At 43.7% G+C, this 26,107-nt stretch overlaps 1 protein-coding gene across 4 annotated transcripts in view; it reads left to right on the top strand.

Annotated features, from left to right (window-relative positions):
* The first annotated feature begins 5,628 nt into the window (after nucleotides 1–5,628).
* Nucleotides 5,629–26,107, top strand: part of NSMCE1 (NSE1 homolog, SMC5-SMC6 complex component) — a 29,555-nt gene continuing 9,076 nt past the window's right edge. For 3 of the 4 annotated variants that reach the window (XM_065411784.1, XM_065411786.1, XM_065411787.1), the window contains exons 1-2: nucleotides 6,575–6,695; nucleotides 9,649–9,792. In XM_065411784.1, coding sequence (XP_065267856.1) covers nucleotides 9,675–9,792 — 118 coding nt within the window. In that variant the 5' untranslated portion in view covers nucleotides 6,575–6,695; nucleotides 9,649–9,674. Of the gene's footprint in view, nucleotides 5,666–6,574; nucleotides 6,696–9,648; nucleotides 9,793–26,107 lie in introns of those variants that run through there. The other variant, XM_065411785.1, reaches the window with a different exon arrangement.

Consider the following 26,107-nt stretch of genomic DNA (forward strand, 5'->3'; position numbering starts at 1 on the left):
CCGGGACGGCGAACCGCGGCCAGTGGGAGCCGCGATCGGCCGAACCTGCCGCGTCAGCAGGTAAATAAAACTGGCCCGGCCCGCCAGGGTGTTTACCCTGGCGAGCTGCGTGCCGAACGTTGCCAACCCCTGATATACAGGGTTTACAGTTTGGTTCATTGGCTCCCAGCCCCCCCACTGTACAAATTGTTCCAGCACCCCTGGCAGGAGGAGTGCCTACCTCGCCTACCAAGGAGGACTATTAGAACAAAGTGGGCCATTGTGAAACAAAATGATTAAGGCTACGAGTTGGTCATGGATTCTGTGATTTTACGTGACCTCTATGTCTTCAGCCTCCAGCAGCAGGGCTCCAGCTATCAGCCCCGGGTGGCAGGGCTCCATCTTCCATGATTTATTGTTTATTGCCTGCATCCTGCCTGTGACTTTTATTAAAAATACCTATGACAAAATCTTAGCTTTAATCATGACACAAAGACTTTGCTAATTGCCCCTACACAGGTTACGTGCAGAAGGGCTTGTCCCATCAGTTTTAATTTTGGAAGAGAGAAATAAAGATAGCTGACATAAAATTTTTCCATCTCTTTGCTGTTTGGACTCTCACAGGGACGGAGCTAGGAAACAAAAGCAGATATCCCCCTAAAAAGCATTCAGTGCTGACATTACTACATCTCTGTCACCTTTTGGAACCACAAACTGTAACTCATATGTGTATATATGTTGCCTGCTTTAACCCGTAAATAACTCTTGTGACGGGTCCTCCCCGGGGTGCCACCTGGAACTGGGGTATCACTGAGCCCTCTGACCCATCAGCCTGGGCTCCCTCTCACACTGTGCTGCTGTGACAAGCTGCAGACACGCTCCTGGTCTTGCACTTCCACCAGCATACACACAATTCGGGACACACCCAGCTGCAGTTACATGCAGGCTCTCTGACTAGCCACTGCATGAACCAACACTAGAAAAACTAAAGCTGAGGTAACTCTCAGCTCCCCAGGCACGCACCCCCTCTGGAGCATAAACCCAAAATTATACTGTCTTGCGCTGCACAGGGAACTGTACAGAGTAAGCTCACAGAGTCCGCCCCCCCCCCCACCCCCCAATGTGGAGAGGAAATGCAACAGCCTCTCTGAGCAAAGATTCTCACACTCTTCACTCCAAACTCACTGGTTTAGATTAAAACATAAAATAAATTTATTAACTACAAAAGATAGATTTTAAGTTATTATAAGTGATAGCAAACAGATCAAAGCAGATTACCTAGCAAATAAACAAAAAATGCAAACTAAGCTTAATATTCTAGATAGATTGGGTATGAATAGCAGAGTCTCACCCTAACTGATGGTACAGGCAGACTTGTAGATTCTTAAGGCACAAGCTGCATTAGCTTTACAGCTGGGGTTTCTCAGGTCTTCATACACAGGCTAGAAATCACTTTAGACTGGGTCCAGCACTTCCCCCACTTCAGTCTTTGTTCCTCAGGTGTTTCCAGGAGTCTTGTGTGGGGAGTGAAGAACAACAGATCAGGTCACTCCCTGCCTTATATAGCTTTAGCATATGGTGGGAACCCTTTGTTTCAAAACTTAGTTCCCAGACCGGTTTGTGGAAAAATACTGACATCCCAAGATGGAGTCCAGAATCATGTGGCCAGGTCACATGTCCTTGTAGAGTCATAGCAGCCATTACATACAGGCTGTCTGGAGTGTTCTCAGGACGGCTCACCAGGTGGGAGATAAGCTTCTCCTAAGGCCTATTGTTTTCCCTAATGGCTCATTGCCCTGAATAGAATCATAGAACTGGAAGGGACCTTGAGAGGTCATCTAGTCCAGCCCCCTGCACTCGTGGCAGGACTAAGTATTATCTAGACCATTCCTGACAAGTGTTTGTCTAACCTGCTCTTAAAAATCTCCAATGATGGAGATTCCACAACCTCCCTAGGCAATTTATTCCAGTGCTTAACCACCCTGACAGTTAGGAAGTTTTTCCTAATGTCAAACCTCCTTGCTGCAATTTAAGCCCATTGCTTCTTGTCCTATCCACAGAGGTTAAGAACAACAATTTTTCTTCCTCCTCGTAACAACCTTTTACATACTTGAAAACTGTTATCATGTCCGCTCTCAGTCTTCTCTTTTCCAGACCAAACAAACTCAATTTTTTCAATCTTCCCGCATAAGTCATGTTTTCTAGACTTTTAATAATTTTTGTCACTCTTCTCTGGACTCTCTCCAATTTGTCCACATCCTTCCTGAAATCTGGCGCCCAGAACTGGACAGAACTGGCCCAGAATAGGCCCTTCCCAACCAGCTATCTAGACTAAAAACATCTTGTCTAGTGGACATTACCCATGTGTAACTACAGTTGAAGTACAGATACATAGTCAAGATTTATAACTTCAGATACAAAAATGATACATGCATATAAATAGGTTAATCATATTCAGCAAAACATAACTTTTCCAATGCACTTTACACAACCCATCTTACATAAAATACACCATAATTATGCTATAATCATATCATAATAATACTGCTATGACAAATATGGGGTGCAGTGTCACAACTCTTTCATTTCTTTTTCCTGGTTAATAAATCCTTAGTTTGTTTACTATGGGATTAGCTACAAGCACTGTCTTTGGTGTGAGATCTGAGGTACAGATTGACCTGGGGTAAATGACCAGTCTCCAGGACTGGAAGCAACTTGAGTATTTTGTGATTTTTGGAGTAAAGCAACCATTTATCACAGAGTTAAGCTTGCCTTGGTAGCAAGATAGACGGGAGTGCCCAAGGGGACTTTGTGACTCCCTGGTAAGACTGTTATAGTGCTTCAGGAGTTCACATTTGTTACTGGGTTGGTGAAATCTCATTATAGACCATACCACCAGGTCCCTGCCCTGCTTTTTGACCATCTACCCTGAGGTTGACACTCAACGTCATGAACCACTGCAGACAGCGTGACAAATGCTATGTATCATTTCTGCAGAATCTCTGAGTCCAAAGGTCCCTGACTGAAATAACTAGGACAATTCACTCCTCTCAGAGCTATTGCTGCTGGCTCTTTGCAGACTTAGACAGCCATCCATTCACACTTTTGATGTTTCCTTCGCAGTCATAAGGACTAGAAATGTAATTCTTTAAAAAATGAAATCCGAGATTCTGGAAACAATTCTGCAGCAAGGGGTGAATTCTACAGCAAATTCTATGACTGCTGAATACTCAGGGCCCTGGGTAGAGTGGTCTCACATAGGGGAACTTGCAGGAGGTATCTGTGAGGAGGTTTTCATGGTGACATATCTTCTTGAATTTTCAGTTTTGATATGGAATAGAAAAGATTTCAACAGGCTTCTCTGGGTTAAATAACAATAAGAAAGAAAAATGGGTTTCTGCCAACAGCAAAGTTTGTACTGACATGTTGTCTAGCCTCAAAACTTCCTTTTAAAATAGTTTAATTCTGACAGGAGTTGGAGATAAAGCTGAATTTCATTAACATCTGCAAGAAGTTTTCAGTATTTAGACTACATGAAGCTTCCTTAGTCAGTCATCTAAAACTGCTCTTCTACATTTACACCTTTCATATTCTGATATATCTCCTGTTCTCAGATGTGATCAGTATTGCTATATAAGCCCTAGGAAAGATAAGGGAATGTTCAGTAAAAGTAACTGGAATTCTATTAATTCTTTCCTGTGGTACTTGTATCCAATTCTAACAAGCAAGTAACTCTAATGAAACCTTTTTCAAACAATTCCAGCTACAGCATATTGATCGAAGTGCTGATAAGAAAGACAAATATTATGACTCCTCCAGTTACCAGTAGAGGAAGGTTGGGCATTCAATATGTAGGAGAAAAATCGAATAGCTTTCTATACTTTCAGCGAAGATAAATGTAAATACAAGTCAAGCCAGTAAAACATACAGTTCACAACACAACTCTCCTTAGCAAGTAATCAGATAAGGGTAAAAATTTTCTTCAGCTAAATATAAGACAGAGAGAGGTGGGGGTGGAAGCTCTTTGGTATAACTTGCCTGAACCAATCTTCATTTTCAGGGCTGGAGAGTGAATTTTGTTATCAGGTAACTTTGTCCCAAGCCAGTGAGTGGGAAGCACTGTTCTACTCCGTTCTTCATTTTCATAGCAGGCACTGTACGAACTTGTTTCTTTCAATGGGTAAAAATTATTGCACATTTCCTTATTACATGCACTCTCCTAAGCAGAGTGGAATTTGCATTCCCAGCCCACTCATTTACCTTTGGCAAACAAACGTCTTCTTCTTTTACATGGTACAGTCCTACTCAACAGAGTTCCCAGCAATGACACCACAGAGCAGGCAGAAGGAAATAATTTGTGACTCAATGGAAACACCCACAGAGCAGGCAGCTTCCTTCTTTTATTCTCCTCCCCACGTGGGGCTCAGTTCTCACCAATGCTAGCATTCCCTCTTTCCTTCCCCTTCACGAGCATGGCCCTAGACAAGTTAGATCCGTTTTGTGATTTTAAAAAGCAGCTCACAGACCTGTGGCATTTCATTTACAATCAGTGCCCTGGAAACTAACCCCATATTCTCAAAATGGTGAGCAGAAGCCATGTGACACCCTTACCTTTGTAGATGTCAGACAGCTAAAACCCCATGCAACACTTTTGAGATTTTCAGTGTACAAGTTGGATATTTAGCTTTACTCAGCACTCTTCACACCAGGCTTTGCAATTTCTGTTTATTCTTGCAGAATTCACTTATTCTTATATTAAACAAATCCTGCATCTTGGCAGGGGGTTAGACTAGATGACCCTTGCGGTCCCTGCTAACCCTATGGTTTTATGATTCTATAAATCAGATACAGCACCTCCCATTGTAAGCCGGTGTGTTCAGTGGTCTATAACATTCTCAGATAAGCCTTTTGGGGCTGAACTTTCTGATGCATATTCTCTGCCCTGAGATATTACTTATTAGAAAGTCTGAAGAAAATATGTGTTTGGCGGTAGACAGTTACAATACAGCATTAGCTCCCCAAAGTCCATTGACATAAACTACACTCTAACAATGGGCTTTTCTTCAATGCAAAGTTAACTTATGTTACACCTGGAGTATTGCCCCAATTCAAGTCCAATCTACACACAAACCCCTTACCTTGAGCGTGGTGGTGCTTTTAACTCAAGTAGGCTGGCCAGTCAGGAGTTACAGACTAAGGGTGAAGTGCTGCTGAAACTCGAGCTGCTAATGTGACCACTTTGCAGTGTAGATGGAGGCCATAGCCACTCAAGTGCCAAAAAGTGGGCAGCATGGCTCAGTGCATGATCTGATCCTGTGTTCCTAGAAAGGGGCTGGGAGAATCAACTGACACCTCAAGAGAAAAGGTTTCTAACTTTTACTCTCAAGGTAACAGACTCTAATTCCCTAGGACCAATAGCGAGGGATGAATTTCAGCCAAGGGCCTTCACCCAATCTTTAGCGCTAGGAACTGTAAGCAAAAATACTCCAACTGATCTTTATAGCTGGGATGGCTCATAGCAACCATGACTGTGATGGCCTGCAGTAATGCCCAGAATGGCCCACAGCAGCATAATGATGGCCTGAGGCGCCCACAGCAGCATAGCCACAATAGCACACAGCACCCGCGATGGCCTGCAGTAGGCGAGGCAAGTGCCAGACCACAGCACCTAGAAATGAAAAGCCTGGTGAGATCATGCAGTTCATCTCCCTGCCCAGCTGCCAGGCCATGGGCAGCAGGGAACCGCAGGAGGGCTTGGGGCATGGAGGTGAAGGTGTGAGAGATACCCCAGGGGCTGTAGCGGAGAGGCTACTGCGCCAGGGGGCTGGTAGCTGTAGGAATGCTCAAGGGGAGGGACAGTGCCAGGAACTGAGGGGGAGGCAGGAGAACACTGGGCAGGGAGGATGCTGGGTGGGGCTGGCAGTGCTGGGGGGGTGGGATTCTTGGAGGTGGGAGGGGCAGTGCAGGGCAGGTTAGTAGTGAGGGAGGGGTTGTTGGAGGGGCAGGGGGAGGTGGAGAGTGGCGAAGGGGAAGAGGTTGTTGGAGGTCGTCAGGAGGGGCAATGCAGACCAGAATAGTGTGTGGGGGGATTGTTAGAGGGGGAGGGTGGCATTGGGGGGTTGTTGGAGGTGGTGGGGTAGATGGGGTGGTGGGGGGAGGGGCAGCACGGGATGGGGTAAGTTGTTAGACGGGGAGGGGGAGGCAGAGGGTGGCGGTGGGGGGCAGCAAGGGTGGGGTAATGGTGGGGGGATTGTTGAGGGGGGAGGGGTAGCGCCGGGGGAGTAGCGGCGCGGGAGGTGTTGTGGGGGGGAGGGGCAGCGCGCAAGGTGGGGGGATGTTGGGGGAGGCAGGGGGAGGGGTAGCGCCGGGGGGAGTAGCAGCGCGGGAGGGGTTGTGGGAGGGGGAGGGGCAGCGCGGGGGGGGAGGGGTAGCGCCGGGGGGAGTAGCGGCGCGGGAGGGGTTGTGGGAGGGGGAGGGGCAGCGCGCGAGGCGGGGGGGAGGGGCAGCGCCGGGGGGAGTAGCGGCGCGGGAGGGATTGTGGGAGGGGGAGGGGCAGCGCGCGGGGTGGGGTAACGGCGCGGGAGGGGCTGTTGTCGGGGACGAGGCGGATTCAGACCAGCCGAGTCATCGATGTCAGCAGGCGACAGCGGCGCGCGCCGAATCCTCGAGTCCCGCCCGAAAAAGGAAGAGCGCCGGGCCAATCAGGGCAGGAAGGGGTGAGCGGGGGGGCAGGCGGCAGGTTGGGTTGTGGGGAAGGGGGTAGGTTGGAGGTGGGAGGAGGGTAAATTGTGGGGAGGGGCAGGGTAGGTAGTGGGGGATTGGAGGAGGTGGGGTAGGTAGGTTGGGGGCAGGGTAAGTCGTGGAGAGGGCATTGGGAGGGGGTAGGGTAGGATGTGGGGAGTGGAAGGAGGTGGGGATGGTAGGTGGCAGGGTAAGTTGTGGGGAGGGGGTAGGGTAGGTTGTGGAGTAAGTAGGTTGGGGCAGGGTAAGTTGTGGGGAGGGTAGGTTGTGGGGAGTGGGGGGAGGTGGGGTAGGTAGGTTGGGGGCAGGGTAAGTTGTGGGTAGGGCATTGGAGGGGGTAGGGTAGATTGCGGGGGATTTGGAGGTGGTAGGTTCAGGGTAAAATATTAATTCCCTCATTTACAATTTAAAGTCAAGGGCACATGTGCATGAGACCTGAAATACCAAGTGGGCAGGAGGAACCTCAGCATTTCCCATGCCAGCTGCGTGCCTGGGGCTGGGCCTCACATGCCATCTTAGTAACACTCCAGCCCTGGGCAGTAGTGACTGAAAGTTACCTCCATCGGAGGACTCTTTTTTTTGCCGAGGGTGACATGAATTTGGTGGATCTCAAATAATTTCACAGTATGGAAAGCAACCATGTCACAACTGGCTTTAAGTGGGTGCCCCAGTCAGTCAAGAGTCCAAACATCACAGAGTCTGAACTGTTACCTCTGACAGAATCTCCAGGGGAGCACAGTGGCCGTTGGCAGGGGGCAGATGAAGCTTTGGATAGAGTGGGCTGCAGTAGGTTTTGGTCAATTCACTTTAAAGAGAGAATGAGCCCCAAACACACCATAAACCTTTTATGAATTTTCTTTTCATCCAGTCCCTAAAGCTGTTTGTAAGACTATGCCCCCAGCAGTATACCTTCTGGCTGGTGATAGCTTTGAGAGTTTGGAGAGTAACTGAGCTCTTACATCTGTGTGGTGTGAATAGAGAAATTACAAGTTCTGTTCCTGTTGCAAAGGCTACTTCAGTCTTACAGCATATTGTTTCCTGTGGCGGCATTTGGCATTGGTTAGAAAGGCCAGGGAGTAGAAACAGTATTCCATGTGCCAATGCTAAAGAAAATTAAACAGTTCAGGATTTTAACATCATTTATTATGTGCCAGTATGACTGGCAAATGTGGGCAGAGTTGCTCAGTACACAGAAGGGCTTAGGGCAATGGTTCTCAACCAGGGGTATGTGTACCCCTGGGGGTACGCAGAGATCTTCTATGGGGTATATCAACTCATTTAGATATTTGCCTCGTTTTACAACAGGTTACATAAAAAGGACTAGTGAAGTCAGTACAAACTAAAATTTCATACAGACAGTGACTTGTTTTATATTGCTCTATATACTAGACACTGAAATGCAAGTACGATATTTATATTCCAATTGATTATTTTGTAATATATGGTAAAAATGAGAAAGTAAGCAATTTTTCAGTAATAGTGTGGAGTGACACTTTTGTATTTTTGTGTCTGATTTTGTAAGCAAGTAGTTTTTAAGTGAGGTGAAACTTGGGGTATTTAAGACAAATCAGACTCCTGAAAGGAGTAGAGTAGTCTTGAAAAGTTGAGCGCCACTAGCTTAGGGTAACTAGTATTACTTTGCCCTAATATTTGTTTCTTGCCTCTTTCTTAGCTGGCTGTGGGTTTTCTCTCACCGAGGATGGTGTCCCAAAAGGTGGAGAAGGGTTCAGAGGGATGCTTTTATTTAGCACACAGACCACATGCTTGACCTTTTACAGTCTAAGGCTATGGCCACACTATCCCGGGCAGCAATAAATCCAGCGGGGATCGATTTATCGCATCTAGTCTAGATGGGATAAATCGACCCCTGAGCGCTCTCCCGTTGACTCCTGTACTCCAGCACCGCGAGAGGTGCAGGCAGAGTTGATGGGGAAGCTGTGAAGACACCACGGTAAGTCAATCTAAGTACGTTGACTTCAGCTACGTTATTCTCGTAGCTGAAGTTGCGTAACTTAGATTGATCCCCCCCTCCTAGTATAGACCAGGGCTAAGTAGACAAGACAATATTATTCTGATAAAATGACCAGAAGATGGATTGAACACAAAACTATACCGACAGTTTTACTGATTGTAATAATAATACCTAGCTTTTATATAACGCTTTTCTTCAGTGGATCTCAAAGTGCTTTCCAAAGGATGTCAGTATCATTTCCCCCATTTTACAGGTGGGGAAACTGAGACACTGAGAACTGTAATACCACTATTTTATATGGCTAGTACAATGGCATAATGCATGCAACATTGTATTTCATATCTGAAAGAGTCCTGTGAAGTAGTGATAGTGTCTTCATAACAAATATCCTAGAACAGGGGTTCTCAAACCCTCAGGGGGTTGTGAGGTTATTACATGGGGGGTCGCGAGCTGTCAGCCTCCACTCCAAACCCCGCTTTGCCTCCAGTATTTATAATGGTGTTAAATATATAAAAAAGTGTTTTTAATTTATAAGGGGGTCGGTCGCACACAGAGGATTGCTATGTGAAAGGGGTCACCAGTACAAAAGTTTGAGAACCACTGCTCTAGAGCATCGACGTTAAGCCCTATGTGCATTCTGAGCTAAAACTTCATGAATATGCTAGTTTGCCCTAATATAATTTCTTGTCTCACTGGTATGTTCACTTTTTCCAGGAAGGGGGGATAGGATTAAAACTAACTAAAGTTATATGTGGAATTCCTAAAGGTACCTGTGAAATTGAAATCTCATTTGGAATCTTATATAAAGATCAAAATAATTTGTGCTGTTGGGAACTTATTTTTCTTTCTTCAGTATCAGATCTGGATTGATTTGATAGAAGGTATTTACAAATGTGCATATAGATAAATATTTTGCTTGAATGTGTGCATCTAATTCCAGTTTATTCCTTCTGCAGCTTTTTAAACCTAGTGTAACATTTCAATGGCTACCCAGATGACTGATGGTCATCGACGGTTTCTGCAGGTGCTGATGTCTCATGGAATAATGGAAGCGTCGGTGGCTAGAACATTACACAGGGACTGCTGTGAAATCCATAAAGGTTAGTCTCATTTCCTGAGAAAAACAGCAGTGTAGTGAATGAGAGAACAGAGTAAAATTGGGTTTTCTATTGCACCCATCATATTCTGGGTATCCCAAAGTGCTTTCCAGAGCTACCAGTTAGGTAACATGTTGACTTTGTAGGCAAATTGTGTCCTCAGCAGTAGTACACACCTAGCCTTACCAAGACCTCTTTTACTCAGGAAAACGTTGGTCAGATCGTTGAGGTTATTGCTGACGCCGACCCATTTAAAACTGGGATCTCTCTCGTTTTCCTTGTCTCTAACTTTAGAACTCTACATCAGCACCAGAGGTTCACTTGCACAGATCTGATTTCAGGAGTGGGGCCTAATTATACAAGCGGAAACAGCAAAACTGACTATAAATACAGAGTAACAGCTGAATGAAAAGGAGATTTTCTTTAATTTCTTTGAACTACAGTAGTCAGGGTGTTATGTAGGCAGAAATATTTCAGAGAAGTGTGCTTTTTAAATGGGGAACTGAGTAGATCCTTCCCACATGAAGTAACATGTCACTAGTTCCAGATTGCAGTGTTAAATCTGACTGTCTAACAGATGTGCAGTTTACAAACAGCTACATTCCTGGCTAGCATATACCCTATAGAAAGTTATGTTAAAATAATGTTAATAGTGTAAACAGCACAAATAAAAACAAAGAAATTAAGGGTTAAACCAATTTAAACCTCACCAAAAAACATGTAAAAGGCTTTTACAAAAATAGTGTCTTTAGAATTGCATATTTAAAACTTTATTCATATTTGCAATTGACAGTTTTAAAGTAATGCCTTTTTGGCAGTGTTAAATTTGCCACTTCATCCTTTCTTGGGCAGCTTTTCTTTGGGATGTTATAACACATATTTGCCTGCAGGGGAAAAGTATCTCTCAAGGCTAAATCCTTCACCAAACTTAACTACATATTCACTAGTCCCTGTAGACACAGTAGTGAACGCTGTACATTATAAAACAGGAATTTTGGTTTTGTGCTTTCATTTTAATTTGAAGTTCTTTTTAAGGCTTTAATGGTATAGGAATGTGTAATCAATTTTGTTATGATGTTTCAGAGAGATCTGCTTACTATCTGTATTATACCTTCACTAATTTTGAAAATGTGGTGGACAAACTGAAATTAAGCTGAAATGAGTAACATTTTTAGTTAATTAGTAATTTTTAGCAGTAGGTGATACAATCTGATAAAACAAAGTGAAAACTAAATTGCTGCTTACAAAACAAAAACTGAAAGCATCAAAGGTCACAAGACCTTCATCTTTCACATATTTGCAAACAAAACTAATTGGCAAGTAATTAGTACAAAGATATCTACAGGCTCAGGTCTGTAGATGCTTCTGAACCTGAGTAGTTTTACCAACTGATGCTACTCCTTTCATGAGTAAAGTGTTTGTAGGATTGGGCCCTAAGGCAGCTTCTGAAAGTTATTAAGATAAGACAGTTTTGGATAGAAAAAAGTTAAGTGACTATTTAAGAAAAAAACCTAGTCCTCTGGATCGAGAGGAGCTAGCTGAGTTGGTTCAGGCACCTGATAAGGATGCCCATGGAAACTTCCATTGGAACTCTACTGGGCATGTCCCACTGGGCGGAGTCCCCGAGGCCGACCCAGGACATGCTGGAGGGATTATATCTCCCACCTGGCCTGGGAATGCTGGGGAATCCCCCAGGAGGAGCTGGAACCTGTTGTGGAGGAAAAGAAGGTCTGGCCCTCCCTATTTTCCATGCTGCTGCGATCCTCACCAGGAAAAGCGGCATAAAGGAAAAAGATGATGAGGAGGATATTGGAATCCAGGTACCTCTAGAATATTAGTTGGCTTAAATCATGGCTCAGATTAAGCTGGTATGCGGTAGTACAGCATACCAATGCCTCTCTTAAGATACTTTCTTGTTCTTCAGAATCTCAGATTTAATGGGAAAAAGTAACTCTCTAAGTGTTATGACTGCAAAGAAAACCTCAACACTGTGAACTGAATATAACCAATGCAGAAATAGCTACATGAGTCTGCAGAGAGCCTGGAACAATAGCTCAGAGGGTGAACTACCTCTTTCATTTCAATGAGGGGTATGGGTTTGTCTACACGGAGGAGACATTGTAGAATCAGCTAGGGTATGACTTTTAAAGCACGCTAACACCCCATGGGGAGGTATTCTGCACTAAGGGTGCTATTTTGTGGTTTAACTTAATCCACTTCCAAATTAAAATCTATTCCAGTCTGTTTCCCCATGTAGGCAAGCCATAACTCAGATGCCCAATGAGGGTTTAATTGTCACCATTGTTAACTATTCCATTCCTCATGTGAGAAAGGAGGAGAGATCACAGAACTGCTCAATCTACTGTGAACTACATTTAATTTTTTAGCACCATTGGTGGGGTGGCGTTTGGGAGATACCACTACTTATTTTTGTTCCTTAATCAGAATGAACCTAGCAAAGCCAGTGGGCATATTCAGACCCCTCTGAAGAAGCTCAGAGAGCAGGAACAATCCTATTTTAAACATTTGTGCAATCTCCCATGAGCAGTATCATATTGTGGTGACTAACATGAGTAAAACATGGGAGAGTACCACTGCTTCCCCTATACCCCCTCAAATTCAAAACTGGCGTAAGTTTTTTCCTGAAAACACACAAGTCATTGTGCCTTGTTTGATAAAGGTATGTATTGTAATTAGCAGAGATGTCCTGAACCAGAGGTCTGGATCAGAGCAACATTGAACATTACAGCAAACTTTACAGCTTGGTCCCAGTTCTGGTCTTTCCAGTAGAGATAAGAAAGTGTCATTACCACTATACAGGAGACTTCATCTGGAATACTGTGTGCAATTCTGGTCTCCTGTGTTCAAGAAAGATGGATTCAAACTGGAACAGGTGCAGAGAAGGGCTAATAGGATGATCAGAGGAATAGAGAATCTACCTTATGAGAGGAGACTTAAGGAATTTGGCTTGTTTAGCCTAACATAACAACGGCTGAGGGGAGATATGATTGCTCTCTATAAATACATCAGAGGGATAAATAACTCTTCTCCCTCCCTGGCGCTTAACTTAAACGCCAATGTTGGCACACATGGATATAAACGGATAAGGTAACTTGGAGTATATAGAATATCAGGGTTGGAAGGGACCTCAGGAGGTCATGTAGTCCAACCCCCTGCTCAAAGCAGGGCCAATCCCCAAATGGCCCCCTCAAGGATTGAACTCACAACCCTGGGCTTGGCAGGCCAATGCTCAAACCACTGAGCTTTGAGAAGGAGGGATAGCTCAGTGGTTTGAGCATTGGCCTGCCAAGCCCAGGGTTGTGAGTTCAATCCTTGAGGGGGCCATTTGGGGATTGGCCCTGCTTTGAGCAGGGGGTTGGACTAGATGACCTCCTGAGGTCCCTGCCAACCCTGATAGTCTATGGATATAAACTGGCCATCAACAAGTTTAGGCTTGAAATTAGATGAAGGTTTCTAACCATCAGGGGAGTGAAGTTCTGGAATAGCCTTCCATGAGGAGCCATGGGGGCAAAAAAATCTAACTAGTTTCACAATGGAACTGCATAAGTTTATGGAGGGAATGGTATGAGATTGCTTACAATGGCAAGTGGCCCATCTGTGACTGATAGTAGCAAGTATCCCCAATGGCTGGAGATGGGACATTAGATGGGGAGAGTTCTGAGTTACTACAGTGAATTCTTTCCCAGGTGTCTGGCTGGTGGGTCTTGACAACATGTTTGGGGGTCTAACTGATGACCATATTTGGGATTGGGAAGGAATTTCCCCCCGGTCAGATTGGCAGAGGCCCCGGGGTTTCCACCTTCCTCTGCAGCATGGGGCATGAGTCACTTGCTGGTTTGAACAAGAGTAAATGGTGGATTCTCCATAACTTGAAGTCTTTAAATCAAGATTGGTGGTTACTGAAGTCCTCAAGAGGTTATGGGACTATTAGAGGAGTGGGTGTGTGAGGTTCTATGGCCTGCAATGTGCAGAAGGTCACACTAGAAGGATGATCACTATGGTACCTTCTGGCCTTAAAGTCTATTTCTAGGCCAGTGAGCTACAGTGCAGTAAAAGTTAGTTAAATAATTTATCAGAAAGGGTCATCTGTTGGGAAGATTTCCTGAAAACAGAGTAGCACACCATAAAACTCCCACCTTCTAAGTACAGTGTATTCAGTGTGTATATATATACAGCCTGTGTGGGATGCAAAAAGGTTGTGAAATTACTCAGATGTGTGGGAGTTTTCAAATGTTATAACCACAATAAATACTCTACTTTAAAGGCCATGTGCCAAGTCAGGAGATTTTGTGGACAAAAGGATCCTGAACTTGACTCATTGAATAGAACATGATTTTACTTTCTTTACATTCATTTCTTGAGCAAACACAGCAATGTGTCAGAGCTTTGCTTCCAAGGGCAAATACATCATGCTCTTCCTTGTTTTCTAACATCCTCTAAATAGATCCAGTCAGTATATGATTTATTGTAGCATTACTGATGTGTACTAAACTAGGAAGTGTAGCATTTAATGTAGTTCTTCAAAGTTCTCTATATTCCTGGATATGGACTTCTTTATTGAAGCAGTGTGTCCAGATGCACTCAATATCATTAAAGTGTAGTAGCATAATATCCTTGTGATCACATCAAATTTAACATGCTATAGAATTAGCGTAATTCAATTCAATTACGCTAAAGGGTTAACCTCCCACGTCTATATCACCAGATGGTTGTATTCCAAGTGCTAGGACATTAGAGTGTGAAATTGGTTTTAAGCGTAAGAGGACACAAAAACAGCCCCTTTCAAATTATTAGGAACCAAGTTGTAATGGGGTTCTACTCACCATAGGTGCCCCTTGTGGCTGGGTCTGTAATTAGCTTTCACCTGGTTTTGCTCCCTCTTCCATCAGTTGCTCACAGTGTGACCTCTCTCTCTCCCAATGACTCAGGGCACTTCCTCTTCATAACCTAGCCCTCTGGCCCAGTCACTGTATAGTACTCCCCCCTTCTTCAATAAAGTTCCACTAGACAAGCTGTCCATATGCTATCTTAGGCAGTCTTCTATTCCAAGAATAGGTCCAGTGCCATTTTCCCAGTGGCCGGTAAGGGAACCTAGGTCTACCCACTACTTCGAGTTCCAGATCCTATGACTAGCAACCTAGGTCTGCTCAATCACAGACCTGTTGCTGTTTCCCTGGGCTCCATCCTACCCCATCTTTTTATCTCCTGGCTTATCTTTAGGTTTATCACTGGAGCATCCTGTGCACCCCATGGCTACCTCACCCTTCCCAGCCTCTCTAGTTCAGGATAGGATTCTAGGGCTTACTCTCCCCCTGGATTTCCTCCTTGTCCCTGGACAATTGCCTTTCCATCTAGGCAGTGACTGCACAGCCGTTTACTGCTCTCACTTCCTGGCTCTATACTCCTAGCCCTGCTTCTCCAACAGGTGAGGTTCATCTGTAAGTAGCGCTTATCAAGCTCTGGCCTCCCTCCAGGTGCAGCATATACGGTTAACCCAGTTAAGGCTTGTGTGGGGCAAATATTCCATCACAGTTGTGCAATAGCTGACCTATGGAACACCATAGCTAGATGAAGTGATCACATTCCTTTCTAATGTTTGTCACGCTCACTTTTTCCATCATATTTCAAATTATTTTGTAAGCTTTTGGGGGTAGGGGGCATCTTTTTGTATGTATGTACAACACTTCTCTTAGTGGGGCTGAGATCCTGATTGGGCCTTAGATCACTACCATGAATCAATAACACCAGAAGTGCTTTTATAGTATCTTCATCAGTAGATTGGAACACATGAGAGAAAGTGCTCCACATGTCTAGTGATGTATCTCTGGACTCACTTCCAGCACCCGTCACAGTGGTGCTCAGAATGACTGACTATTTTAAAACTTCAGTTAAAACACAAATATGCAGGATTGTTCAGGATAGAATTGTTTTATGTCCGATTCTGTTAAAATGCCTTTTGCTGATTAAGCTGTGGTGTAAGTCTCCCCAGTGGATAAAACACATTATAGCAAACCTGAGAGAGCAAGGCAAACAACGGCAAACATGACTCAAGCTGTGCTCCTACTATCCCTATGATGTCTTCAGCAGTTTGTGGGGGAAGCTTTTGTCACTCCTGGTCACCTCTGTAATACCTGCTCCTCTTTCTAAAAATCTAAAGACCTGTATTTGCATTGCCATCGTGTGATAGAGCCTAGCATGACCCCTTCTAAAGGTGCTTGCGTTGGTAGGAGACTGGGGGGAATGGCATTCTTTTCTGAAAGGAACTGTGATCCTCCCACCTGCTGTTCCTCATTTTGGGCTGGGGTATTTTAAGCCAGTGGCTCTCAACTTTTCCAGACTACTGTACCCCTTTCAGGAGTCTGATTTGTCTTGTGTACCCCAAGTTTCATCTCACTTAAAAACTACTTGCAGACATAAAAATACAAAAGTGTCACAGAACACTATTACTGAAAAATTGCTTACTTTCTCATTTTTACCATATAACTATAAAATAAATCAATTGGGATATAAATATTACATTTCAGTGTAAATTATGCAGAGCAGTATAAACAAGTCATTGTCTGTATGAAATTTTAGTTTGTATTGACTTTGCTAGTGCTTTTTATGTAGCCTGTTGTAAAACTAGGCAAATCTCTAGATGAGTTGATGTACCCCCAAGAGTACACATACCCCTGCTTGAGAACCACTATTTTAACCTACCCTTGACCCCACTTGCGTCTTCAACTACTGCCCCATTTCTGTTTAATTTCTAAGTTCATTAAGTGCACTGACTACAATCACTGTTTGGTGTTCCTCTCCAATTCCATCCTAGACATTCCCCAATCAAGCTTCCACTCCTTGCACTCCTCTGAAACCTCTCTTGCCAAAGTCTCTAATGACCTCTTCTTAGCCACTGCTTAGAACCAGTACTGCATCCTCATCTTCCTTGATCTGTTAGCTGCCTTTGACAGCAGGGATTTGGAGCAATCAAATTTTTCAATTGCTCCACTCCGGCTCCGCTCCAGCTCCGGGCACAAACCTACTGCTCTGCGCTCCAGCTCCGGGCTCCGCTCCAAAGCCCTGATTGACAGTGTTGACCATGCTCTTCTTGAAATCATGTCCTTTCTTGGCTTCCATGCCTCTGTCCTCTCCTGGTTCTCCTACTACGTCTTTAATCTCCCCTTCAGAATGTTCTTCGGAGGATCCTTCTTGTCCTCCCTTCACCTTTGTGTGGGTGTTCCACAAGGCTCTGTTCTTTGTCCCCTACCCTTCTCCTTCTACACCTTATCTCTGGGTAATCTCATCCACAAATACAAATTCAATAACCATCTCTACGCTAACGACACACAGATCTTCCTCTTTACTCCAGACCTGTCTCCTTCTGTCCAAACTAAAATTTCATCCTGTCTCTCTGACATCTCCTTGTGAACATTTAACATTTAAGCTAAAATTGGCTAAAACAGCTGCTTTTCTCCCTCCTCTGCAAATCTAGCTGCCTCCTTTCTTGATCACTGTGGCCAATACTGTCATCCTGCCTGTAACTCAGGCCCATAACTTGGCTGTTGTCTTTGACTTGGAAATCTCTCTAGGTCCTCACCTGTAGGCTTTGTCTAAATCATATCTATTCTTTATGCATCACGTGTCTAAGATATGGCCTTTCTTATCCATCCACACAGCTAAAACTCTTGGCCAAGCTCTCATCACCCCGTCTCTGGATTTCTGCGACATCCCTCTTTCTAGCCTTGACAAATTAAATCTTGCCGTACTCATATCCATTCCAAATGCTGCTGTAAAGATCACTTTCCTAGGCTATTGCTTTGACCATGTCGCCCCACTCTTTGCATCCCTCCACTGTTTCCCCCTTCTCTCTCACATCAAACATAAGGTGCTTGTCCACACTTTCTAGGCCCTTTGTGGTCTAACCTCCCCAACTATCATCTCCAATTTGCTATCCTGATTTTGATCCTCGCCTCTGATCAGCCCCTGGTGGCAGCCTCCCGTCGCCCACTTACTAGGTTTTCTTGCAAGCGCCTTTGTGCTTTTTTCCCCATGCTGCCTCTCACGCTTGGGAAGAACTCCCCATAAACATAAAAAGAACAGGAGTACTTGTGGCACCTTAGAGACTAACAAATTTATTAGAGCATAAGCTTTCGTGGGCTACAACCCACTTCTTCGGATGCCCACGAAAGCTTATGCTCTAATAAATTTGTTAGTCTCTAAGGTGCCACAAGTACTCCTGTTCTTTTTGCGGATACAGACTAACACGGCTGCTACTCTGAAACCCATAAACATAGAATCATAGAATATCAGGGTTGGAAGGGACCTCAGGAGGTCATCTAGTCCAACCCCCTGCTCAAAGCAGGACCAATTCCCAACTAAATCATCCCAGCCAGGGCTTTGTCAAGCCGGGCCTTAAAAACCTCCAAGGAAGGAGACTCCACCACCTCCCTAGGTAACGCATTCCAGTGCTTCACCACCCTCCTAGTGAAATAGTGTTTCCTAATATCCAACCTAGACCTCCCCCACTGCAACTTGAGACCATTGCTCCTTGTTCTGTCATCTGCCACCATTGAGAACAGCCGAGTTCCATCCTCTTTGGAACCCCCCTTCAGGTAGTTGTAGGCTGCTATCAAATCCCCCCTCAGCCTCTCCTCATAAGTCATGCACTCCAGACCCCTAATCATTTTTGTTGCCCTCCGCTGGACTCTTTCCAATTTTTCCACATCCTTCTTGTAGTGTGGGGCCCAAAACTGGACACAGTACTCCAGATGAGGCCTCACCAATGTCGAATAAAGGGGAACGATCACGTCCCTCGATCTGCTGGCAATGCCCCTACTTATACAGCCCAAAATGCCGTTAGCCTTCTTGGAAACAAGAGCACACTGTTGACTCATATCCAGCTTCTCATCCACTGTGACCCCTAGGTCCTTTTCTGCAGAACTGCTACCTAGCCATTCGGTCCCTAGTCTGTAGCTGTGCATGGGATTCTTCCGTCCTAAGTGCAGGACTCTGCACTTGTCCTTGTTGAACCTTATCAAGTTTCTTTTGGCCCAATCCTCTAATTTGTCTAGGTCCCTCGGTATCCGATCCCTACCCTCTAGTGTATCTACCACGCCTCCTAGTTTAGTGTCATCGGCAAACTTGCTGAGAGTGCAGTCCACTCCATCCTCCAGATCATTAATAAAGATATTAAACAAAACCGGCCCCAGGACCGACCCTTGGGGCACTCCGCTTGAAACTGGCTGCCAACTAGACATGGAGCCATTGATCACTACCCGTTGAGCCCGACGATCTAGCCAGCTTTCTATCCACCTTACAGTCCATTCATCCAGCCCATACTTTAACTTGGCAGCAAGAATACTGTGGGAGACCGTATCAAAAGCTTTGCTAAAGTCAAGGAATAACACATCCACTGCTTTCCCCTCATCCATAGAGCCAGTTATCTTCTCATAGAAGGCAATTAGGTTAGTCAGGCACGACTTCCCCTTGATGAATCCATGCTGACTGTTCCTGATCACTTTCCTCTCCTCTAAGTGTTTCATAATTGATTCCTTGAGGACCTGCTCCATGATTTTTCCAGGGACTGAGGTGAGGCTGACTGGCCTGTAGTTCCCCAGATCCTCCTCCTTCCCTTTTTTAAAGATGGGCACTACATTAGCCTTTTTCCAGTCATCCGGGACCTCCCCCGATCGCCATGAGTTTTCAAAAATAATGGCTAATGCCTCTGCAATCTCATCCACCAACTCCTTTAGCACCCTTGGATGCAGCGCATCCGGCCCCATGGACTTGTGCACGTCCAGTTTTTCTAAATAGTCCCGAACCACTTCTTTCTCCACAGAGGGCTGGTCACCTTCTCCCCATATTGTGCTGCCCAGTGCAGCAGTCTGGGAGCTGACCTTGTTTGTGAAGACAGAGGCAAAAAAATCATTGAGTACATTAGCTTTTTCCACATCCACATCTGTAAAACTAACTCATTATCCTCCTTCAAAACTCTCCTTTGCCATGATGCCTACAAAAACAGATAATAATTAATCTGCTGGTGTAGGACTATCATGCTGACCAGTATTGTCTCAGTGTTTCTTTGCATGCCCTGTCTGTATCCATATGTCAAGTCTTGGCTTATCCTTAGATTGTAAGCTCTTTTTGGGGGCAGGGCTGTCTTTTTTGTTCTGTTTGTGCAGCACCTAGCACAATGGGGTCCTGGCCCATGAGTGGGGCCCGTAGGCAGAATAGTAACACTATTCTGTATCACTGAGCTAGCAGTCACTCATTCATTTCTCCCTGCCTTCTCACATACCAGCAAGCACCTTTCTTCTCCAGCCTTTCTGTGCTTCCTTAATAACTGGGGGGGCACAGACATCAGGGCAGCTTTCATCTTCTTTAATTACTAAAGCTAGAAAGACCCTGTTTCTCCCTGCCCCTTGAAAAGCACATCTTTCTCTATAATACTATTAGTATCCTCTTGGTCATGGACTGAATAATGAGGTTTACACACTTCTCCCTCCATCCCAGGATTGTTAACCCAGCAGACCTGCATATTCTTTGCTTTAAAGTATTTGAATTTGACATGTTCTCAAAATAAATTTGCAGTATTGGTACATACTGCTGACTCCCTCTTTATCTTTCTGAGATTTGGCCAGTCATGAGGATTTTCTCTGTTAGACTCATTAAGCTGTGAAGAAAACTGAAAGGTCAGAGTCTTTACTTCCCCTTTTCTCCCCTTACACTTGGGGAGACAAATTCATGTTGCATTTCAAGCCAGTGGCAAGTGCTAGTAAGCAGCCATCCTGTGTAATGTTTGTATAATTCATTATGAAAAGTAACTGTGTAGACTGAGTTAGTTATGTTTTGATATAAAAATGACTTCAATAAAATACACATGTGAAGGGCCCTTGATAAGAGGGGAGAGAAGGGATTAGAGAAAATTGCTCCTTTTCCCTATTTGATGTTCAAAAGGAAATGTCTTAGCTTAAAGAAAGACTAATGTAAATTACACTACAAGTGTTTTATCTAACCGGATATGGTGGCTAGGGCTCAAAAGGAATTACCCAAGAGCAGCAGTGTTCCTCTACAGCCCTACATTTCTTAAGCGCCACAAATTTTGTGCTTTTTTGTGGTGAGATCTACAGTATCATTCAAGAAATTATATATGAGAAAGAGGAGTTTCAGATCATCAGCTTCAGGAGCATTTTGCAGAACTTCATCTTGTGCTTCTGTGTGGGGCCCAGTGTGTTAATTATACTAAAACCTTGTCTGCCAAACTCAGCTAGAGTTTTGTAGGATTGTTTTTATCTGTGGTGGAATTTGCATATACCTATCTGTTTGAAGAGAACATTGTGCTACAATGATGATGTCTTACTTTACAGTGCCCAAAAGTGTGCTAGGCCCCTCATAAGTGCAAATAAAAATACATAGTTCTTCAGGGAAGAACTAGCTATCTAATTTTAGACATGACACAAGGAAGGGTGTCACAACAGTAGGAACATGCTGAGGAAGCACAGGGTTTTCAGCAATGAGATTATGCACTAACTCAGGGCTTGTCTATAAGGGGAAATAGCCCAGAATCCGCAGTAGCTATTCTGCCCAAGTCCCCCTTTATTCTGCATTAGAGTGCCTTTGTGTGGCTCTGCATAATCCACTTTGACTCAGTTCTCATAGATGTTGGGGCAGGAGGAGTCTGAAGGAGGGGTCGGAAAGAGGAGGGTTTAGTGGCCTCGTGGACAGTTGTCCCCCCGAGTCATGCTGGCACCCATCACTGGTTGTGGGAACCTCCTTCCTGCCATTCCAAGCAGTTTGCATATCAATGATATGCTGCTGTATAGGGACCATTTTATTTTCAAAGCAAACTTTTATCTATAGATTCCTGGAGTTTAAGGCCAGACAGGATCATTGTGATAATCTATTTTGGTGTCCTATGTACCACAGGCTATCCAGTGATTCTTGCTTTGAGCCCGATGTTTTGTGGTTGAACTAGAGAATATTATAGAAAGACATTCATCCCGTTTTGTTTTAAAATCAATCCAATCGTTAATTACCCACACTTAAAAAATCTGTGTCTTAGTTCCACTTTTAATGGTGATTGAATAGATGTATGATCCCTCTTAGTCAATGCTGAACCATCAGCATAGCATGGTAGTACGTGGGTGGCATTTTTAGGTTCATTGTAAGCCCAAAGTCCTGGTCGCTCGTGATCAGTAAAATGGCATGGCACTTTTATAAGTGTGTTAACCCTGTTATTCTGGCCCGATTCCAACGTGAGTAATTCTGTTTTGCCTCCCTAAATTCCTCCTGCAGTTGGATACCTTCTTCTTTTTCTAAACTGTTGTGTGGTGTTGCTGTGCCCTGTTACAAGCAACAGTGTTTTGGATGAAATCTGTACTGGAGATCTGTGTGTAATGTGTTTGGGGGAACTGTATACATGTAGGTTATCATTTATTACTATAATGAAAAATAGGATACACATCCTAAGGATTAACAGCTAATGGTGAAGTCTGGTCAGAAGTCAAACACAGTTTAGATTGTAAGCTCTTTGAGGCAAGGACTATCTCTTAGGCACTGTACAAACACTGAATATCACCATGGGGGTGGAGTACGGGGGATGGGACCTGTTCTTGGTTGGTCCCTAGGCACCACCATAATGAACATGATACGTTTAAAAAACAAAACAAAATCAAAGCCAAATACCCAGTCCTCCTCAAAAATCCCAGCCAACCAAACAAAAACACAGACTTGTTCTGGTCTCTTTGCATGTGTGAATGCTGAACCTGAAAAACACAGGAAAGCTAATGAAAAAGATGTTCTTAGGTATAACCCTGTAAATCAGTCAATATGGTAAATGCAGTTGCAACCTGTGAAATTTTAAGTCTTCTTAATGTGAAGTGCACCTAACAATAATACAATTCTGTCAGATTTACAAGCAGCTCTGGTTTTTCTTGTAGGTGCTTTTTTTTTTGGTTTTATTTTTTTACATGTAATAATTACATGATTTGGCAAGATTTCCAAGTGTGATAGGGTGCTTTTCATAAAAGTTTTTTTTTTTAAAAGTTTGTATTTGAGGAATAATTAGATGAAATGGAGAAATTAAGCATTTCTCAGTGACACTCACCTTTAGTTAGCCTGCTGTGAAATCAAAACTGAGCACCATGGATTTAAAATCCAAAGTAATCTTATAGTTTCATGGTTCATTCTGATTTTTGTTTAATGCTAAACCCTAAAAAATTATGAACATTGAAGATTATGGTATAGGTGTCATTTTTCTTAACGTGGTTGTACTCTGAAAAGTGAGTATTACATCGTTTCTCAATGACTTTTGCATTAAATCCGTTCTGAGTCAAAGTGTAAAGATGCAAGGTGCTGTTTTTACATTGTCACTTTTCAGAGTAGAACTTCACTTTTCTCTCCTTTGTAACTGACATCTGCATAGCTGGAGATTAAGTACACAAAATAGTGTAATATACCATATGCTTAGATGTCAAGTAAGATGTGTAAATAAAGGGCCTGTCACATTTCTTAAAGTCCTTACTAACATTTTTTATATAGTCTTTTGTCCTAAATAAGGGATCCCTAGGTTTGTATCTGCCCTTGTATGTATTCTGAAACTTACTAGGAAGCTATGGTTTCTCTGACCAATCCTGTGGTAAAGACTCCCTGGTCTTTATCTCTGTCATTATTTTGCTATTACTTTCCTTGTCTAAAAGAGGGGATGAATATTCAGCCCAGTGTCTGAGTCAGAATGATCATTAACCAAAAGGCAAAGCAGCATTTAGTTTGCTTTATACTCACAATCCCTAGGAGAGGCACAGAGACCTCCAGTACAGATACAGTCCTTAGTTCCAGAGCGGACCTCCAGCTTGTGTTCTGGCCAGGGGTCTGTTGATCTGGTTTATTATTAAGAGTTGGTCTCAGACTTAAAATAAAATCAGATTGTTTACAGTGTTCCATTTAGTTACTACTCTGCTGGTCTGTCAACTGCCCTTGAACTCAAATAATTCCTGCCAAAGCAAATGCTCCAATATGCGTGCTATGCTTGTAGATAATGAGCTTGCTTCTAATGCTGCCACATGTTATTGTCCATGTGCATATCTACTGAGTGTTCAGGGCTGGGACTCATTTATTTACAGAGAGGATAAAGAACACTAGTTGGTTCTAGCATATGCTTCGTTTTCTATGCTATGAACGATTTTGCTTTTCTATTAGCCATGTCTTGGAACAGCATTTTCCTCCCTTTCTCCTCAACTGAAAGCACAATAAATAGCTACATCTCTGATATGGCATTAGTTGAGACTGTGTTCTACACCTTAAAGAAAGAGACAATGTATTATTGTTATAGAAAGATCATCCACAATCATTTTTGGTAAACTGCAACTTTTTACCAAACTGATGTAGTTTAAAAAAAATGTAAAAAACCCAACTGGTCTGGAAACTGGTTATAGTTTGATATCTTGAAATAAAAGGGTGTCTTGGCTTAGATACACATCTTACACCAACCTGGACTGTGTGATGCCACAAGGCATCCTTTGATACCTCCAGAAGACTGCAGTCATCAGTATAAATAATGTATTTCCCAGAGCACCCATTATTTCTAGTATCAGAGGGGTAGCCGTGTTAGTCTGAATCTGTAAAAAGCAACAGAGGGTCCTGTGGCACCTTTAAGACTAACAGAAGTATTGTTATTATTATTTCTAGCTATTTTACAAAGAGAAAAGAGGGCATGATCCCTTCTCCAAGGATTTTACAATCTACAGACAGATAGATGGTAGAGGAAAGTGTACAGCCTATGAGAAGAGTGGTAAAGGTAGTGAGTAAATGGCCACATCTTGATAATATACGATTAATCCTATCCAATTTTTCGCTCAGACCTGCCAGTGTAAGTCAGTACAAAAATAATATATGATCAATTTCTGCCCATTCAGTTAGATTGTGTATTATGGATAGAACGCATTCCAATACAAGTCATGTAGCACAGAGGAAGGTTATGAGTTTTGCTACAGCTACTTCCAGTATCTTTGGCACAGATACAGATGTAATAAACTGTATATTAAATGTTACAAAGTAGCAGCCGTGTTAGTCTGTATCTGCAAAAAGAACAGGAGTACTTGTGGCACCTTAGAGACTAACAAATTTATTTCAGCATAAGCTTTCGTGGGCTACAGCTCACTTCTTCAGATGCATAGAGTGGAACACACAGACAGAAGATATTTATACATACAGAGAACATGAAAAGGTGGAAGTACGCATACCAATTGTAAGAGGCCAATCAATTGAGATGAGCTATCAGTAGCAGCAGAAGAAAAAACTTTGAAGTGATAATCGAGATGACCCATAGAAGGTGTGAGGAAAACTTAACATGGGGGGGAGAAAAATTCAATTAGTGTAATGACCCAACCATTCCCAGTCTCTATTTAGGCCTAAATTAATTGTGTCTGATTTGCATATTAATTCGAGTTCAGCAGTCTCTCTTTGGAGTCTGTTTTTGAAGTTTTTTTGTTGCAAAACTGACACCTTCAAGTCTGTCACTGAGTGATTAGAGAGGTTGAAGTGTTCTCCCACTGGTTTTTGAATTATATGATTCCTGATGTCAGATTTGTGTCCATTTATTCTTTTGCGTAGAGACTGTCCAATTTGGCCAATGTACTTGGCAGAGGGGCATTGCTGGCACATGATGGCATATATCACGTTGGTAGATGTGCAGGTGAATGAGCCCCTGATGGTGTGGCTGATGTGATTAGGTCCTATGATGGTGTCACTTGAATAGGTATGTGGACAGAGCTGGCATCGGGCTTTGTTGCAAGGATAGGTTCCTGGGTTAGTGTTTTTGTTGTATGGTGTGCGGTTGCTGGTGAGTATTTGCTTAAGGTTGGGAGGCTGTCTGTAAGCGAGGACTGGTCTGTCTCCCAAGATCTGTGAGAGTGAGGGATCATCTTTCAGGATAGGTTGTAGATCTTTGATGATGCGCTGGAGAGGTTTCAGTTGGGGGCTGAAGGTGGCGGCTAGTGGCGTTCTGTTATTTTCTTTGTTGGGCCTGTCCTGTAGTAGGTGGCTTCTGGGTACTCTTCTGGCTCTGTCAATCTGTTTTTTCACTTCAGCAGGTGGGTATTATAGTTTTAAGAATGCTTGATAGAGATCTTGTAGGTGTTTATCTCTGTCTGAGGGATTGGAGCAAATGCGGTTGTATCTTACAGCTTGGCTGTAGACAATGGATCGTGTGGTGTGTCCTGGATGGAAGCTGGAGGCATGTAGGTAAGTATAGCGGTCAGTGGGTTTCCGGTATAGGGTGGTGTTTATGTAACCATCGCTTATTAGCACAGTAGTGTCTAGG

The sequence above is a fragment of the Emys orbicularis genome, chromosome 10 (assembly GCF_028017835.1).
Source record: "Emys orbicularis isolate rEmyOrb1 chromosome 10, rEmyOrb1.hap1, whole genome shotgun sequence".
Taxonomy (NCBI): Eukaryota; Metazoa; Chordata; order Testudines; family Emydidae; genus Emys; species Emys orbicularis.